General features: G+C 38.6%; 2 protein-coding genes across 10 annotated transcripts in view; both read left to right on the top strand.

Annotated features, from left to right (window-relative positions):
• Nucleotides 1-5,857, top strand: part of emp2 (epithelial membrane protein 2) — an 18,332-nt gene extending 12,475 nt beyond the window's left edge. For both annotated transcript variants that reach the window (XM_008291840.1, XM_008291841.1), the window contains 4 exons: nt 1,492-1,760; nt 1,838-1,946; nt 2,243-2,383; nt 3,269-5,857. In XM_008291840.1, the coding sequence (XP_008290062.1) occupies nt 1,683-1,760; nt 1,838-1,946; nt 2,243-2,383; nt 3,269-3,438 (498 nt within the window). In that variant the 5' untranslated portion in view covers nt 1,492-1,682 and the 3' untranslated portion in view covers nt 3,439-5,857. The remainder of the gene's footprint in view (nt 1-1,491; nt 1,761-1,837; nt 1,947-2,242; nt 2,384-3,268) is intronic.
• A 1,893-nt stretch (nt 5,858-7,750) lies between these two features.
• atf7ip2 (activating transcription factor 7 interacting protein 2) lies at nt 7,751-17,462 on the top strand. Of its 8 annotated transcripts, none has more exons than XM_008291833.1 (16): nt 7,751-7,810; nt 9,242-9,299; nt 9,617-9,864; nt 11,118-11,190; nt 11,461-11,592; nt 12,077-12,145; nt 12,323-12,354; nt 12,479-12,519; nt 12,607-12,659; nt 12,987-13,032; nt 13,240-13,313; nt 14,069-14,111; nt 14,354-14,415; nt 15,080-15,247; nt 15,327-15,514; nt 16,578-17,462. In XM_008291833.1, the coding sequence occupies exons 3-16, from the start codon at nt 9,635-9,637 to the stop codon at nt 16,786-16,788; spliced, it is 1,422 nt and encodes a 473-aa protein (XP_008290055.1). In that variant the 5' UTR covers nt 7,751-7,810; nt 9,242-9,299; nt 9,617-9,634; the 3' UTR covers nt 16,789-17,462. The 8 variants fall into 8 exon arrangements, with proteins under 8 accessions (XP_008290055.1, XP_008290058.1, XP_008290057.1 ...); XM_008291836.1 differs by having other exon boundaries at nt 7,757-7,810; nt 9,612-9,762; XM_008291835.1 differs by having other exon boundaries at nt 7,757-7,810; nt 9,612-9,795.
• The last annotated feature ends 1,556 nt before the right edge of the window (nt 17,463-19,018 follow it).

Genomic DNA, 19,018 nt, shown 5'->3' with positions numbered 1-19,018 from the left:
AATGGCGAGCCGCTAAAGTTGATGAGCTGCCACAGACTCAGCTCATCCGTTCTATGGCTGTGTATGGCAAATGCACAGACATGCTGTGACAGCTCAGTGCAGCAGGTCATGTGACTCACTGACAGGCTGAGCAGAGACAGAAACATGGCTCCTTCACCTTAAAGCAGGTTTAACTTGAAGAACGGTCAGATGGGCATGAGGGACCGAGGACCCGACAAACGCTGCTTGCAGCTTTAATTAACAAATTGTTTTCTAAGTGTGCCTGCTGGATTTAATGAAATTTTTATTGGATCTCAATGTTAATTAAATTTTCCCTTCAGGACAACCCATTGTAGAATAAATGGCTAAAAATAAGGAAAACAACACACGGAGCAGGACTACAAAGAGCAGAACTGTAGACTGTCACATAAGCCTTCACTAAGAAGCAGAAAAGTACACAAACAAAACCCAGCTCTCAACAGACGATCACATCTAAAGCAGATGCTCGTGCACACATCTGTTATGACTGTCAACAGTGTCTTCTAAAGCTTCTGAGCGTTTAGTTTGTTTGGTAATGCTACAGAGTCACAGTGAGATTTGCTGGTATTTGAACCAGCACCTTAAATGACCTTGATTTCGTTACAGAAAGTAAGCTTTATGATATTGTAGTCATACAGTCCTCAAGAATGTTGTTTAAATGTTGTATTTTAACCGTGGCTGGTTTCTTGACTGCTGACCTTTGGCCTCTTAAGCATCGTTTTTAGCATCTTAATGCACTGACGTGAAATGATCTGCTAATGTTGCATTACAAAGCTTATATTCTGGTCCATCACAAGACTGGACAGAGTGTAATTTGTGCCTTTTTTTAAAAAAATGTAAACAGTCGACTCTCCACTTTTATCAACAAGTCATAGTCTGGATTAAGGCCTTCAATCTCTGCTGAGTAAACACTCCCACATGTTGTAAATGCATGTATACGCACACACACACACACACACACACACTTGCACATAAACATGGTACACATAGACACGACATGCACATTTCCTGCAAGGAAGACGCTGAGGCTACATATATTTCTCTTTTGCATTTTTCGCAGCTGTGCTTCGGTAACTGATTCCAGATGTAACAGTAGCTATATGTGCACCTTAGCTTGAGTCATCTTTACAGTATTAACTCCACTTTTTACCGATTTAAATGTTAGCACAATTTGTCTGTGACGTTTGCATTGATGCTGCATTTATCTTGTGAGTTTCTTAGATGCATTGCAGTCATGTGGGGGTCAGAAATACTGCAGTGTAAAAAAGAAAAAAAACACAGTTATCATGCACAAATCAAAACCATCTGAAGTTTTTTTTTTGTAATTCTTGGCATGCGCTTATGTTTACAAACATTTGTGGGTGTTTTTAGGCATTTTATAGCTTTTCCTGTGTGCTTAATGTGACTTCGTGATAAATCTTTCATGTGCTTGTGTGTGTTATTAAAGTGTTACATACGCGCTGCCTCCAACAGACTCTTTTCATGTGAGAGACCTCGATCGGCTCCTGACCATCAGCCTGCAGCTCCACCTGTCTGACAACTGGCAGAAACACAGAGACCCAGTAAAGAAGCAACAACGCACATCTGCAAATTGAGGTCTGTGAAGGCGTTTCACTGGTCTGACTGAGGGGCGACCGCCAGCTAGCCTGACCAAAGGGGCAGCCATGTTGATCATCTTAGCCTTCATCATCCTCTTCCATCTGGCTGCAGCCATCCTGCTCTTCGTCGCCACCATTCACAATGTAAGCACACGGCAAGAATGCACATACTTTTCACACAGAACAGTTTTTAGACATCCACGTGTCCCTCTGTGACTCAGGCGTGGTGGGTGGTGTCGCCAGCCGGGCGTGATGTGATCTACACCGACTTGTGGTACTCCTGCAACGCCACCTGCTACCCAGTTGAGAACAGCCACACTGCTATAGCAGGTAAGACTGTGCATGACTGTATGTCCATCCATCCATTATCTATACACCGCTTAATCCACACGAGGGTCGCGGGGGGGGGGGCAGGCAGGCACCCTGAACAGGTCACCAGTCTATCACATGGCTGAGACAGGCAACCAAGCACACTCACATTCACACCTGGGGACAATTTAGAATCACCAATTGCTGCACGGGGAGAACATGCAAACTCCACGCAGAAAGATTCCGGTGCCATGACTGTATGTTCCCTGTTTAAGTTCATGCATGTGTGTGACACCTCTTTTTTTCTGTCTCCTCAGCCTATCTGCAGGCGGTCCAGGCCACTATGATCCTGGCCACGATTTTGTGCTGCGTCAGCTTCTTTGTCTTCATCCTTCAGCTCTTCAGGATCAAACAGGGAGAGAGATTCATTTTCACAGCACTTATCCAGCTATTGGCATGTATGTAAAACACACATTTCATTTTTAATGCAACTTTTGTGAGGAGTACTCAAACTCATTGATTTGCCATTTAGTATGCATCCTTTTTGATACACAGTGCTGAACAAATTTATTAAACCACCTGCCTAGTTTCTAAATCATGAAGTGCTTTAATTTGCACTCAGCTCTTGATGTTTTACCATTTTAAACAGGAATGAGGAATTTATAACTGAATTCAACTTTTTATAGCCAAATTTGAGCAGTTCACTCGGCTTCTCTGAGAAGTCAGAAATGAATCAAACATCACATTCAACCACTAAAACATTTTTTTTTTCTGTTCAGGAATACAACACTGAAATCAGTTGAAATTGACAAAAGTAATAATAAATAATAATTTAATGAAAATCATGACGTTGCTTTTGAATTGTGGTTCAACAGGAATATACATAAAAAAACAAACAAAACAACACACAAGCAAACAAGCATGATGGGACCTGTAAACTAATATTCTGTGAACAACCCTTTGAGACAATCACTGCAATCAAGTGTTTTCTGTAACTCTCAATCAGACTTCTGCACCTGTTGACAGGTATTTTGATTTTGGCCCACTGCTCATCTGCAAAGTGCTCTAATTTGTCCGGGACAGTTTTGTTTTTTTGTTTTTTTTTATTATTCTTTTCAGTCACAATTCAAAAGGAATGTCTTATTTCACTAAATTCTAATTTAGCAATTTTTTTCAGTTTGTAGTTATTTGAGTGACTATTGTGAATTTTGCCTTTTCTTTAGTGGAAGGGGATGAATACATGTGAGGACGACTGTAACTGTAACTGGCTGCAGAAGCCAACTGGTGTGAGCGTAAACCACTAATTTATGCATATTCTATCATTTCCACCCTCCCTCTTCCAGCTCTATGTGTGATGATTGCGGCGTCCATCTACACGGCCCAGAAACACAGCTTTCACGTGTCCAGCCTCCAGGAAGGCTCCTACGGCTCCTCTTACATCCTGGCCTGGATCAGCTTCCCCATGACCCTCGTTAGCGGCCTCATGTACCTGGTGCTCAGGAAACGCAAATAAACAGATTATTCAAATACGTAAAATAGGAATTTGGATACATATGCATACAAGCAAGCAATTTTCCCCCCCCAGAGAAACCTCGCTTTCTAACCCTTAGATGTTTGAAGTATTAGAATTGGGGAAATCCACTACAAATACTGCATAATTTCAATTTACAGGTTCAGAATCAGAATATACCCATATCAAAAATCCGGCAATGCACGTCAAACCAGATTGGTCACATGGCCCTTGTTCTTCCTGATGGTATATTGTTCTTACTGAATGTGGCATAGATTTGTGAGGACAAGTGCCTCACAAACTTGGCTGGATCACAAAAAACACCTTATTGTCCATGTATTATAGCAACTGAAAATATTGATGGAAACATTTAAGGTGAGAAATACATCACATTTTAATTTGATTAGCAGTGCCTCTTTAAAAAAAAAATGCTTTCACCCGCTCGATATACTGTGCAGGTGAGCTTCATTTCAAAATACTCAAATGCACTTCCCTGTGCATCACTGCTTCTTTGTTGCATTTAGTAAGAACAAACCTTCACCATCATATTTTCCCCTCAGCATAAACTCAACAACTGAACTCTTTTCCAACACGCTGACCCTCCTCTTGTATCATCGTCTCCTACTTCCTACCAAGAATTTTCACCACGACAGATTTGGAGATTTGTCTGACTGGACACAACCTCTGGACTTTCGAAATGGTCCAATTTATTTTTTTTTTCTGTGAGCAGAATTGATTGTGTACATATTTGCTGTGTATGTATAGTTGAGGTAAGACTCAAACATTAAAAAATTATAAAAACAAAAATAAAGAAACCTATGTTAACCATAGCAGACAGGAAGTGTAGTTGAAGTATAACATGTAGGATTTTTAACCCTTTTTTTGTTTGTATTCTTATGTTACTGACTTGTGTTTTAATGGTGAGAAAGGAACCAATGATGTGCTGTGATATTTGGGATTTTAAAATTTCAGAGTAGAAACAACTTGAAATAAGAATGAACATTTCTTTGTTACTGCCTGCAGCTTCCCTGCAAAAAAAAAAGAAAGAAAAAAAGTCTATTTATTGTTTAAAACCACTGTTTTGTTTGTGTTTTAGCATCATGTGACTGAAGATGCATAAAGAAAGTCTTGTCATGTTTCTTTCCCTCGCTGGCCAGGCTACTGTTTGGTCCATCACTGGGACAACAACTCCATGCACACAGTCGCTGTCGTTAAAAACAATAAATTTGGTACTGTATTATACCTGCTACCAATTCCCAGATTTATTTCTCACAACAGCCTTTAGCTCAACGTTGGTTCGTGTTGGTTTTGGGGTTAACTGGGTTCTGGGTTGACTCGTGATCGAAACGGATGGAATTTTGGACCACGGAGCCTCGACAGTAATGAAGATTCAGGGAAAAGAAATGGAAGTGAAGTGATTTTTTTTGCTCTGCTATCTCAAACTGATACTTGAAAATGAACAAAACAACATGTTAGAGGCCAAGATTGTGATGTTTGTGATTCATACCTTTTTTTTTCTTTTCTAAAGTTGTCATCTTAAGAGTATTTCACTAATTAACAAGCCTCCTGTTTGCAATTAAGTTTTCATCCCAAAATTTGAGATCAAAAGTCAGCTGTAAATCTTTTTTTTTTTCAATATGCAAATGTTGAATTTAAATTGTGTGTACGTTCACTTGCAGATATTCAACAGAAACCACAGCAATCTGTCTTAAGAGATGACGACATAGAGCATTTTTTGTGTGTTTTATATAATTGTAGATGTATTAGAGGGTAGTCATGTGTAGAGTTATATGAATAATCAAATAATCATGACATGTTGAAGCCAAAACTGTATTTATATGGATTTGTGTTTTTGCAGTTGAAATATTTCTAATGCTTACTTAAGTATTAATTCCACATTGATTGAGAGTGTCATGTCGCTCTTCAATGTTTTGTCAATGTTTTCAGAACTTAAATTAAACAACAGTTCATTTTACTGCATTTGAAGGTTTTTTTTTTTTTGTTAGCATTGAGACATTCTTGCATTTTCTGCATTTTACTGGCTCCTCTGCTTTTATTGTTTTTATTTTTTGGACATTAAATTACAACGTGCTATTTATTTTGACCTCTGTTGCAACATCAACGGCAGCTTCTGTAATTCGTAAGATGTTCCCATGCATCAAGCTGAACTGTTTGTCTGCTACTGACACCCAGTGGACTGCACCATGGTTTCAGGTTACAGATTAAAGCTCCTGTAAAGCTCTCCTGAAAAGAATGAATGTGTTTCTGCAAATCTCAGAGCAGCATATTGGTCAAATATCCAACAGATTCAGGAACAAAGACTCATCTCTCATAGGTGCTTATTTTATTTTATTTCATTTTTTTTCTCCTGTTGCCCCTCACTTATTGGACGTAGATCTCAATAAACATATTTTACAATAAATAAGTGTCGTAAGTTTTTGCCTACTGTTTCGTTGGATCTGTGCCTACTTGCCCTGTTCCTTTTCCTTTTCTAAAGTGCAATTCTAACGCTGACATTGAATGCTATATGATAAAAAATGTCCTAAATCTCAATAACTACGAAACAGAAATTAGCATCCTTTCAAGCTCTAGATATAATACTGGTCATTTTATATCTGGTTTGGGCCCCATTAGCCACCAATGTTAAACAAGAGGCCCCAAATCTCAAAGTGGTTTTCGATTCAAGTCTTTCTGTTAATATTCAGGTGTCAAAGGTGATGAAGAAAGTCATTTTCTTTTATTTTGATGGTCAAAGACCCCTGAATTCATTCCCTGTTGCCATGTGTTTTCCCACCTCCTGCCACAGACCCCCGATTCCACCCCTTGTTGTTCATTGTCCCCCCTTACCTCCTGTCATTTGATTAGCAACTGTATGTTAATTTACCTCTATTCACCTCTGTATTTACATACAGGCCCCCCCCCTACCCTCTGACTTACCCTATAAATGTGTGACTCTGCAGATGTTCAGGGTCGGTCCACCTTCACAGACTCATGCTCTGTGCTGGTGAGCCCACCGTATACCGGAATACTAATAAACACCCACTACAGCAAACTTCACATGAGGACTATGAGTAAAATTTCTTCAACAAAAGTCATATAGTCTTGTTTTATTCACCTTAATCTGATTTAACAAGGTTGTTCATACATAAATCCAAACATGCTACTGTTTGGCTTTTAATTAGTTCCAGTAGAAGTGACCACGTTACTCCACTTGCTGCTGGCTTTAACTGGTTACAAGTAAGTCTTAGAACTGATTTTAAGATCGTACTGCTTGTTTTTGAAACCCTACTTAGCCACCTGCAAACTAAAAATCGCGTTGTCTTCTTATGAGCCTGAAGGCTGTTTGACATCCTCTTGCACTGTGGTTATACATATTTTTTTGTTTTTTGTTTTTTTTTCTCTTGTGTTTTAATGTTGACTTTGTGCAGCACATTAAAAACTTCTTCAGATAAAGGCCACATACGAAAATTTACTATTATTCTCAATAATAACAAGAATTCCTGTAATCTCAACAATTTTCCTGAGGTTTGCACCAAAGGGATTAATAAAGTTTTATTCTATTCTATTCTATTCTATTCTAATTTTTTTTATTAGTTACTATAAAACTACAATCATCTGGTAGAGTTTATAACAATAGATGGAGTGTTTCAAAGGTGTTAAACGATCTAATGAGCTGACGAGAATGACAGAGACATTTTAATCCAGTTAATTTCACTTTTAAAAACATAATATTTCAGAATCAGAATCTTTAAATGTCATTATACAACAAGTACAACAAAGTTAAGTGCAATCATTTTCAGTGCAAAGAAGAAACTAACAAAACTAGGCGCAAAGACAAAAGTCAAAAGGTTTATAAAAATAGAGATGTATAAAAAAAAAATAAAGTGACTGCAAATAAATACATATATACAAATGCACAATTAGCAGTGAAAAAAGAGGTATAAGTGTTCATTTAGTAATGCAACAGCCCTGGGATATCAGCTGTTTTTTAGTCTGTTTGCTTTTGCTTTCATGTGTTTATTGCCTTGTAATGCCTCCCTCAGGTTTATAGATCAACTGAAAAACGGTCTTGTTTGACAGACGTTTTCTTTCACTTAACAAATTGTTTGAATTGATAACTTTATTCTGTAGGAATGGTTGACGCTAGATTACAACAACCAATCACCTCACCGACTCCAGCCTCATCCACCAATCAGAGCCGAGCGTCCCTCCCACTTCCGGCTATACACTCCGTCATTGAGAAGCGACAGCCCATCAAACGGCAACATTCAGGAAACCGTTCGAAAACGTTCTGGGGGGGGCGTATTTCTGCGCGGGGAGAAACGGAACCGGAATTCAACTTCGTCCATGGGCAAAACAGGCAGAACTGTGTGAGGTATTCCAGCTGTAAATTACGTCTTATGCTGTCATTGTAACGGTATTCTTTCTCGCTAACTCTATGTCCAATCACATTTACTGTCGTACATGTTAGCGGTTTTCTACACAGAGGGATAGTTTACTCAAAGTATCCGTTAAAGGTTTGCTAGCCCCGTTAGCACTGTTAGTGAGTTTTATGCAGATTAGCTTGTTCTTATAGCGGGGGCTAATAATTTGCCACCGATGCTGCTAAAAGTTGTTATCCGGGAACCTGTTCCTTAAAGCGAGTTTATCAACCGAGCCAGGCTTATTTCAGTTAGTCTGACTTACTTTTAGGTTGTTTCGGTTCCATAAAATTAATTCAACATAGCTCTAGCTCAGTTTACCCTGATGACTTATGCCAGGGAAGTAACCTGGGCAGGCTAACGGTCAAGCTAGCTGTCAGGCTGAGCATGAGCTGTGCTTCAGCCAGAGCTGCTGTAATGCAGAAAGCCAAGATTTTTGCACAGATTCATATTATTTAACCTTATTAACCAGTATCAGCCTAGGAAAGTAAAGTTTATAGAAAATTAGCTTTATTAAATAATTAAATACGTTACACGATGATAATTGCTAAGATGTAGGCTTTACTACATGTTTAATGTAGTAAGTTATGTGATATCAAATGTATAAGTCTCATGCTAAATTACCCCATTTGAATGATAATAGCTAGATAAATACTTCACAGTACAACAGCAAAGACAAATAGGCTATATTGTCCAGAAATATAGTATCTAAATCCATACACCCCTTCTTCTATTTATTTGTAGGAAACAACTTTTACAATGTGTTGCTGAACACGTTGAAAACAATGTAAGAAAAATGAGCTCACATCTTTTCTTGATGTACAGTTGTTTTTATGAATGAATTAGTGAAAGTCTTTAAATAAGGATATAACACATACACACTTACTTGAAAACAAACAAAAAAAATCCTTCTTTTTTGCGTAAGATATTTTACTACCCGACTGTTTGAATGTATTATGTTCAAGAATTAGCCAGTGTGCAGACTTCCCTTTGACTTTTGGGGTGGTGATGGCAAATTTGCATGCATGCATGTGTTTTTACGGATGAATTGCCTTCATGCATGCTGTGAATCATACTGGAATAACAGCCTAATTTTGTGCATGACCCATGATGAGAAAGACAAAGTTAGAACTGCATGGCAAAAATGGCATTCTGGTTTTGATTATGAAGGCCAATTCTAATTTCTAATTTTGGACACTGCTTGGCATCATTGCATCATTCAGAAATACACAAGACCGAATACATTCCTATAAAAGCATCAAGTGAACTAACACTGCAAAGTAAATACAGAATATTATTCTGACAATATAGCTTTAACAATGTCAATGTAAAATGTACATGTAAAGTTGTTCAAACTTAATGTGTACATTTTTGCTGTTTTTTAGTTGTTGCAACACTTTGAAAAGTTGCTAAGGACTTGGAGGAACATATTCGACAACAGAGGTGAGACAAATAACCGATAAGTCAACATATCCCACTGTTTTTTTCATCCTTATGGCATCACTGGTTCTGAGACACCGCTGTATCACAAGAGTTTATACACATTGATGAAATATTGCAAAACCTAAACTGTAAGGTGGAAAATGCATTTTGAACGTACTGTTTTCCTTCTTTCCTACAACTAGCCTTTACCCAATAAGCATATTTTTTGTTTTTGTCAGGTTTCAACTGTCTACCCATGTTTAACGGGCTAATCTTGTAAGTTGTCTGATTCCCAACTCTACAGACTAACACAGGCATCTTCTGTCCTGACAGTGCAGTGCAGGTTCACTCAAAAAATGTCGGAGGTTCAAGGTCAGCCTCAGGGTGGCACGAGCTTCAAAAGACCAGCTCGAGAGAAAGTCAACTCAGCCACCAAACCCAAGAAACGCAAACGTTTGCCTTTGTCCGAACCAGGCACACGCAGGTCTCGAGTGAACATTGGAATGGCACTTAATAGGTGGCGTGCACTGAAAGCAGCAAAAGGATTGAACTCTGATGCAGCAGTGGCCGTATATCTTCTTGATGTGTTAGTTAATCTCCCATCAGCTTCGCAATCGCAAAACAGCTTTGCAAATCTTTGCAGCTTGCCAGTAACTGCTTTAGAGTGGCTTCCAGTGTGACTAAGATTTTGCATGCAAATGGTTATTTTGCTTGTCCAGCTTCAGAATGGCCTGCTGCTAGCTTTTTTTTTAGAAAAAGATTGATATGTGGGGATGGATTTTTCGGGAAAGGGGCATTTGACTGGGAACAATTAGAGGAACTTCCCAACAGAGGGACGAGGGTCTAGATTAGGTAAAATTAATTGAGGAATTTCAGGGATGTGTCTGGTAGTGCTGGACATTTCTGATTGATGCTTGAAGGCTTTATTTCAGTCAATCTGTCCCTCATCAGTCTCACCAATCTCTACAACAGCTAAGAAAACCCCTTCACTTACTTTAAGTCTAGCGTCTTTTCCTAATTCTCGCTGGTCATTAAAACATGGTCGAAATGCAAACACTCAATTATATGAAGGAACTCTACTTGAAAAGAGTGTGTGGGATTAGAAGTTCCAGGTAGTTAGGTTGAAAATGCAGCTTAAATGTGTTTTGTTTCTTGGAATTAGTGTCCATCTAAACCTTCCTTTCTAAGCTGTAGTTAGCAGTAGTACTGTAGGGGACCAAAGACAGCTGAGTGAAAATTAAATATACATACAGAAAAACTTGGCCTCAATAAATTCATAAAAATAGAATTTAGTAGAAATTGTATTCCATTTTTTAGTTTGGGAGCATGATGCAATGTTTTACTGCGTTCAGTGCTTTCACCGGTGTTCCCGTCCTGGCTTTTGCTGCTTGTACAAGCCCATCGAATAACCTTTCATGCTTCTTTAAGTAATCTATCAATGCTAAAGATGCTCATGTTGCATGCTGGCAGTTCAGGCAATTGGGGTTTTTCTGGCAGGATGTTGTTTTTTCACACTACTACTACACTGGCTGTAGCTGGTCCAGTTTTGCACAACATTGTTATTAATATTTTACATAGTTTCCCTGTATGCTTATCCACTTAAAGCATAAAGAAAAATGTCTGCTTTGGATTCAGATTGTTAACATTTTATATTACCAAGTACAACATATGTAAGTGTTTGAATCCAGTGTTTTTATTCCACACAAAGTAACATACTTCTATGAATTACAGTCTTGGTACTAAAGGAACATTTTGTAATCTCCTCAATTCAGAGTAACAAACAACATCAACTTAATGCTGTTTTGGGTTGTGACATTGTGTTTGTGTGTCCAAATGAAGAATGAAGAGGATGCCCAACACGTCAGCTTCCACTGGAGCCGACAATCTACACATGCAGTTCTCCCGATCGGAAGTAAGAGACAACATTGGAGACTGTGCAATTATTCTTTTTTCTGTGCATCGTTATATTCACACGTAACCTCTGAAGTAGCTGAATGCCGTTCTACTGTGTGACTGCATATGTAAATGCACATATATACAATTTCTATGTAGTCATATTATCACATATCAGTAAATCCTGGATGCAAATGTAGTACAGTCAGCCAAGAAAGTGAATGTATGTTTCCTGCAGTTGTTGCATTTACTTGTAATACAATCAACATAACAGCGTATGTGTGTACAGGTACAAGCTCTGATCAAGCAGGAGGTTCGCAGTGCAGTGCAGAAGAATGAAGCCAGACTGCAGGGTTTAATAGAAACTATTCAACAGCTGGATAATGGACTCGACTATGAAATGTCCATTAAAAAACTGAAGGTGGGTGGAAGTAGTCATACGCAACATGACTTATGGGCTCAGCACCTGCATGGGAGTTTGGGACTGTGGAATGTAAACTGTGAGGCTTTTATTTACTGCCAACAAGTACCCGATCCAACGCTTTGAGCTTGTCACTGCCTTGCTTCTTTCCTTTTGTTTTTCCTCTTTTTGTCTTCGTTTTTCTTTTTCACCAAAGCGTTTTAAAATCTTCTTTTTCTTCTTCTCTGCCTTGATTCCTAAATTTGACAGCGACTGTTAAATCATGTAAGCGTTCATTCTTCACCGGTCTACCTTCATCCATTGTTCATGTTATTTGCTTGCTCATTTTTTTTGTCTCCATTAAATGAAATCCAGTTTGTACATTGACTTTCATTTCTATGCTTTTGCTGTCTTGAACCAAACTTGGATGTGTTGTGCGTCTGTCCTTGATAATAAAAATTACCTTGAAACCAGTCATTTTTGCAGATGCTCTTCTTCTCCTCAGGCTCGAATTAGCAGAATGTCGAAGAAAGCAGAAGCAGCTCTTACCTACGTAACAAAGACACGCATAAAGGTTTGTAGGGAAACAGACAATGCATATTTTACATTTCAACTGAGTGAAGAATCCCTTTAAATGTATATTTTTTATAGTTTTAGATGGAAACACTGCCCATGATATATAGCCTTTATTCACTTCAAAATTATTATTCGAGATAATAATTATGAATATTAATCTTAACTTCTATTTCAGAGACCTTCCCATGGTAAAGGGGATGTCATCTGGTATGTAAAGACAGGTTTAATTGTGTTATTTCTATCTAGTAGTTATGAAGATATGAATTGCTGGCTTGGCGTTAATTGGATTTTATCAACTTTGTGATGATTTCATTTAAATTCTACTCTGCAGTTTAGATTCAGAGGATGAAACCGCGGAAACCATGTCACAGAGTAAGAGTCTGGCGAGCACATGAATAAAGTAAAGAATGTTTCCATCTGTTGGTTGCATGAGTGATATGTGTTTTCGTTTTCCGGTAGATGGAAAGAGCACAGGTCGGCCGGCCAAGACTGAAGGGCTCTTTCACATGATGGTAAATGTGTAGTATGAATCACTTTTTGATAATGTGATTGTATTGAATTAGCAGCTTCTATAAATGACTTGTGAATAGTGTTAAATACAGATACACAAGTTTATTTAGCAAAACAGTTTTCAGTGCAGGTCAGTAGTTGTATTAATATGGACAGTAGTTAAGCTCCTTAGTTCAATCTTTTTTGTATTCTGTGATGTGCTGTATATACAGAAACGATTGCTGTTAAATCCTTTTTTATTTGGATACTACTTTAGTGGCTGACACAGTGTTAGTTACCAAAACATGGCGTAAACATCGACGTTTGAGCTGACTGATTCTTCTGTGCAGGAAACCACAAAAAAGGCACTAAAGAAGGCGCGTGGATTTAATGAAGGTAAGTTGATTTCAGACAAGTGAATGTTAAACTAGCTCAAATTAAAGCAATTTTTAGGCCCTGGTTATGCTATTGCTCCGTGCAGTGGCAAAAAAATGTAACCGAATAAGGTTAACATTATAAAGACTGAAATTCAATCACATCAATCAGACACCCTGTGATTAAATAACTTTGTTCCTACTTTTTTCCATCTTTTCACACTTTAAGCTGTGACGGCGTCCAGAGAAGATTTAGAAAAGAAGCCCTCTTCACCAGTTCCTATGTCTTCTAACCCTTGTGAGGTAGGATGCTCAGTTATTTGAGTTATGATTTGATAATTTTCAAGTCATGCCATACATAAGTATGTGTTACTAATGACTATTTCTAGAAGCTGGAATATCTGAAATAGTACTGAATTAGCAGCTTCTGTGAAAGGCGTGGGGATAATATAAAAGCAGAAAAAATATTACAAAAAAAACCCCCACTAATTTTTACTCATCAAAACTATTTTCTATTTCAGTTCAGTGTTTATATTAATTTGGACTTATTATTTACCACAGTTAAGTCTTCTGTGGTTAAAAACACGTATGGATGAAGGATTATTGTCCAAATTAGTAATTTGAATACTCATTTAGTGGCTTAAGCTGTAACCTGGGCTGCTCGGTGGTTAGCACCGTTGCCTCGCAGCAAGAAGGTCCCCGGTTCACGTCCCGGTATGGACTCGGGATTCTTTCTGCGTGCATGTTCTCCCCGTGCAGTGTGGGTTCTCTCCAGGTTCTCCAGCTTCCTCTCACACAGTCCAAAAACATGTTGAGGTTAATTGATTATTCTAAATTGTCCGTAGGTGTGAATGTGAGTGTGCTTGGTTGTCTGTCTCTAAGTGTGGCCCTGTGATATACTGGCGACCTGTCTAGGGTATCCCCTGCCTTCACCCTAAGTCGGCTGGGATAGGCTCCAGCCCCCCGTGACCCTAGTGAAGATTAAGCGGTGTATAGATGCATGGAAGCTGTAACCAAAAAACAGTGTAGGTTTAATTTGAAGTGTTCTCTCTGTGCAGGAAAGCTTAACAAAGAAACTAAAGAAGAGAACATCTGATGCAGGTAAGTCTATTTCATACAAGCAAATGGATGAGTAGCTTACCTTAAAACCATCCTGAAAGTCTGTCTTATTTAGCTTCTGGTAGCATGTTCCTCATGACAAAAAATAGTCCATGACAAGCTTTTAGAATTACTCAGATTCGATGATGTGAATCAGTCTGCACGTGAACAAATAATGTCTTTTTGTCCTACTATTCCTTGTCCTTTCTGAACTTATTCCTAATCCTTGACAACGCCCACCCAAGCAGAATTAAATCAGGAGCAGCCTCCTCCAGTTCTTAGTCCACAAGGTTCTCCAGAGAGTAAGGTAAGAGACTTTGTTATTTGATTTATCTCAAAATGTGCCATGTTTAAATAAGTGCAACAAATGACAGGATACTTGAAGAAGCAAAAAATAATTGCGTTTCCTTTAGAGTTTACATCACCTAGTTGTCTGAATGATTTTTTTTCATCTTGCCTCCATTTCTGCAATTTTCTTTTTGATATGTGTAGTTCAGGACCTGTCAGGGATAGAATGAAATAACCAGACGTTTAGCAGGAAAAAGAAAACAATATGAAGTTGAAGCAGTTTGAGTGGGCTAAAACTGTGGAAGTGGATCGTGTCTGTACAACTAGATTAGATGAGAATAGTTTGTGTAGGCTCCAGTCGAGTGTTTTTTCAAATAGCAGAAAATATAAGACAAGAAATCTTTATTGATCCCTCACCGGGGGACATTCACGTTGTAGCAGCTGGATACAGATAAGACATGAAGAAGCAGGACAAGACAATAAATTATGCACCTGTTATTTGCTATTTGATTTAATTTCTGATTTTGATATTGGATTACTTTCTAAACATGTCAGCTTATTAATTAATGACAAGCAAAAAAAATCATTTAAATTCCACAAAAGTCATTCTCTTTTTTTAATATGACTGTTTTCCCATGTTGCCTTTATTTCTTCTATTTTCTTTTTGGTGTATGTAAATTCAGGGCCTTGGCAGGGTTATAAAGGAAGAGCCTGAGGATCCACAGGAAAGAGAAAACAATAATGAGGACTTGGAGCAGTTTGAGGAGCCCAAGGCTAAAAAGCTGAAAGTAGAATGCGTCTCTTCTGGCAGCGCTAACAGTCCCAGCCACACAGATAGAGACGTAGTCCAGGTAAGTGTCCTCACTCACACTGACCACAGTTCACTTGAGGTTTTGCGACTCACTTTACCCTCTTTTTCCTTCATCTCAGCGTGGGCTCTTGTTTCCTCCTCTTCCCGCCACCACCTTCCCCTCCACCCTGAGCATGGAAGCGGCCTCGTACAGCATCCCTCAGAAGCTAGAGGTGCAGCTGGCACTCATCAAGAACCCCACCAGTCTCTCAGTGCTGTGGAGGGTGGCGGAGGAAGTCCCTTCTCCCCCACCGATGGATAGTTACACGTGAGAAGCAGCCTTAGATGAATTACAGTGTGCTGAGTGGGCAGTTTTTAGCCTTACAATCGGTACAGAAGTTTTGAAAGATACTGTTAGCCCTCATTGGGACTTTACTGCGATGGTGTTTTCCCTCTAAAGCATGTAGACCTTATAAGAAAAGAAGACAAAAGAAAACAAATTGAATTAGCACTATGCTAGCAACGGGTCTAATTGCCCTCTTGGGCTTAGTACGAGCAACAAAAACTGATCCACCTCAATATATTCTTATTAGCTCAAATTACATGATATGATTGGGTAAAGTAGGTGTTAGGAAATTAATCCAAATTTCACAGTTAAATACAAGGTGCTAATAAACATTATTGAACTTAGAAATTAGAATTTGAATTCATGTTTATGTGCATTTTTTTCGTTTTGATAAATGCCTTGGTCTTTGAAATGCCAAAAAATAGTGGGAAAAAAAATGGCTGACAGAAGTCCACAACTCACTGCAGTTAAATGTTATGTTTGACAAACAAAAACAGCAAAAACCTGCCTTTAAGATGCCTGAACCTTGAAATATGTGGAATTTTTTTCAGTTTAACATGTAATTAAAATAGAATACCTTACTCTCCCAAAGGCAGTTGTGTTACAGTACAGCTATAGCGTCACAATGTATAACTTAACATACAGTAAAAAGCATACAATACAATAAAAACAACAACAAAAATACAGTTTACACACATTGCACACAGTAGAACATAATACAGTAATATATAATACATAATCCAACAGTGTCCAAGGCCTGTACAAGCACTAACGGCTGCAGTAGAAGCAGATAATGTTACACTAGAGCCCAGGTCACCAGCAGAACAGCACCACCGGAAGTGGCGTTAGAGTATCGCTCTTCCTTTAGCATCTCTTAAAGGCGTTCTATCTTTTTGTATGTTTTTCTGAAATATATTATTGTACTGCAGATGTCAGCATATAATATGACCACCAGATGGAGGCAGAGTTCATTCAATTGGAGGCCTTCCTTCACTACAGCTATCCTCAATTTTGCATGCGTTGTTTCTGTCTCTCTCTGCCAAAGGATCTTCTTGACTATGGAGAAAACTAAAGGTAGCGGCGTCTTCCCAGACTGGAAAGTCCTTGGCGAGGTGAAGGCCATCGAGCTGCCCATGTGTGTGCTGATCAGAAAGCACAAGCCCGGCCACAAGGTGTGTGCTGCCGTGGTGGGCAAAGACGTGTTCGGTCGGTATGGACCCTATAGTACGGTTGCAACAGCAGCCATTCCTGACTAGTTGGACAGAGGAAGTGATTTAAAGTGGGAGACGATACAAACAGCTGCCTGGAGCAGGATTCACTCATTTTGGACTATAAATACAAAACAGCATTTTCGGCTGCGTCAAGTTCAAAGATATAGACTTTTTATTGTTGTTTACGAGTTACAGTGCTATTTTGACACTATTGAATGTTTTTAAGCAATACAACTTAATTATTTGTGCATAAATGTAATAAGGACCAATGCGGTCCCATGTATCTCTTTTATTTCGAGATAAAGGAATGTAAAGTAACATATTTTCATCTTACATTTTATGTATTTTCTTGTATTCTCAGTATATTCTGCCATTTTTTTCCCCCTATGATATTCAGTTTGGTTCTCTTTAGACTGAAGCTTGTTTATTTCGCAGGCAGCTGCAACTTCAGTCACATCAGCATCACATGGAGTATTTTTGTTGCCAGCGGTTTAATGTTAGTTTGTCAGTGCGTTGCGACACGCTTGTCTTTTTGTTTGGGATATACATTTGCATGGAAACTTATAGAAACAGAACACAAAGATTTCTACATCGATTATCATCGTTATTGCACTTCTGTCAGTTCAATGTAAAAGGCCTTGTTTTTTTTTGTTTGTATTGTTATGGATCCACAAAGTGTTTAATACTGAATAAATAAAAATGTTCTTATAAAAAAGTAATGTGCGTAGAAGAGTGATTCAGGTAAACCAAATGTATAAATTAAATGTGTATAGAGGCTACACAGAATGCATGTTTCCCTGCGTTTGAAACGCCTATAGGTAAAGTTAGCTTCTTGGGTGCATTTTTGCAAGTTTTGATTTGTTTGTTTTTTTTATATCTGTGCCATTTCAGTGTTCTCATATATTTGTGTGAAATGACAAAAAAAAAAAATGGAAATAGGCTCAAGGTGTAAGTTCTAGCAAGACTAATAGTGTTATTGGCTCATAGGGAAAAATAACAAGTCTTCCTGCGTGAAAGGTCATATACAGTTTAATGTTAAGTGCTTTTTGTTGAAGGCAACTGGATTTCTCTTTTTGCCTCTTTCACTTCACTCGGTTCTAGCTAACTGGCTGGGAGTCCCGAGAATTTATTCTCACCCCTGAAGTCACATGGCTAATGGCCTATTACCGACCCGAGACTCACATGCCTGGAGGTGTGAATGGTTGTGAAGCTGCCAGGTGAAGGATGACTCACTGTGTTAATGGTGGCAAAACTTTCTAGGGAGTGATCTGAGGACACTGTTGTAAGTAGTCGGTGAAAATAAACGGCCTTTTTTTTGGGTGGTGCTGCATATTGAGAAGGACTTGAAGTTAATAGGAAACCTACACACACAGACCAAAACCTACAGACCCAGTGCTTAATGTTTGACTCCCGACATCCACTGGAGCGTGTCGTGACAGAGGAAAACATAAAACTAGGAAACAGTTAGAACCTGTAGTCATCCCAACTGGGCCTTAATCAAATCAAGAAAAAAAAAAAAAGAAAACATGAAATGACGAACAAACCAACAAGCAGTGAAGAACAAACATTCATATCAAAGTCCAATGTTTTGTCGTCCCATCCATCCACCCCAACCTCCTCACATTGTGCACTTGTGACTGTTACTTTGTCATTTCATGTCCTCCTTTGCTCCCGTCATAGCTACTCTGGCCACTAGAGGGTGCAGTCACAAGAATAAAACATAAATATAAGTCATTATAAGCTGCTTGTACAATGAATTTTTTCTTTCTTAGGAAAAAAAAATCACTAAATGCCTGTTTGTGAAATATATCATTACTGCTCGTTACTGCACATGTCCTACAACTGAAATGTCTTGAAGTGTTTTCTTGACTCATTATATGCTATATTCTGCTTAATTAAGTTCTAAAATGGATGCAACCAATTGAATTCAGTTTTCCTATGTAATGTTTTGTACTGTTTAGAATAACACCACAGACTAGCTATATTTTGTTAGAGCCGAATGACTCCAATATGCATTTGAGGATATCGAAGTTAAACTGAGCCAGTGCTCATTGTGTTGTAATGCTCTGTTGTGATGTTGTGCAACATAAAAAAAACTAAGAGGATTACAGACTGCATCCCTGATTGTACATGCAGTTTTTTTGCTTGAGTGAGATCCTGTTCAGAGATCTCCAGACTCCATACTTGGCAAGAATCCCAGCTTAAACTCCTACAATAAGACGACCATTGAGACATCTAGATAAATAGTCTGCCTCGTGGTGGGTTTTGGCCAGTC

This window comes from Stegastes partitus, unplaced genomic scaffold, assembly GCF_000690725.1.
Source record: "Stegastes partitus isolate 25-593 unplaced genomic scaffold, Stegastes_partitus-1.0.2 Scaffold765, whole genome shotgun sequence".
Taxonomy (NCBI): Eukaryota; Metazoa; Chordata; class Actinopteri; family Pomacentridae; genus Stegastes; species Stegastes partitus.
This window is presented reverse-complemented; position numbering and strand designations above follow the sequence as displayed.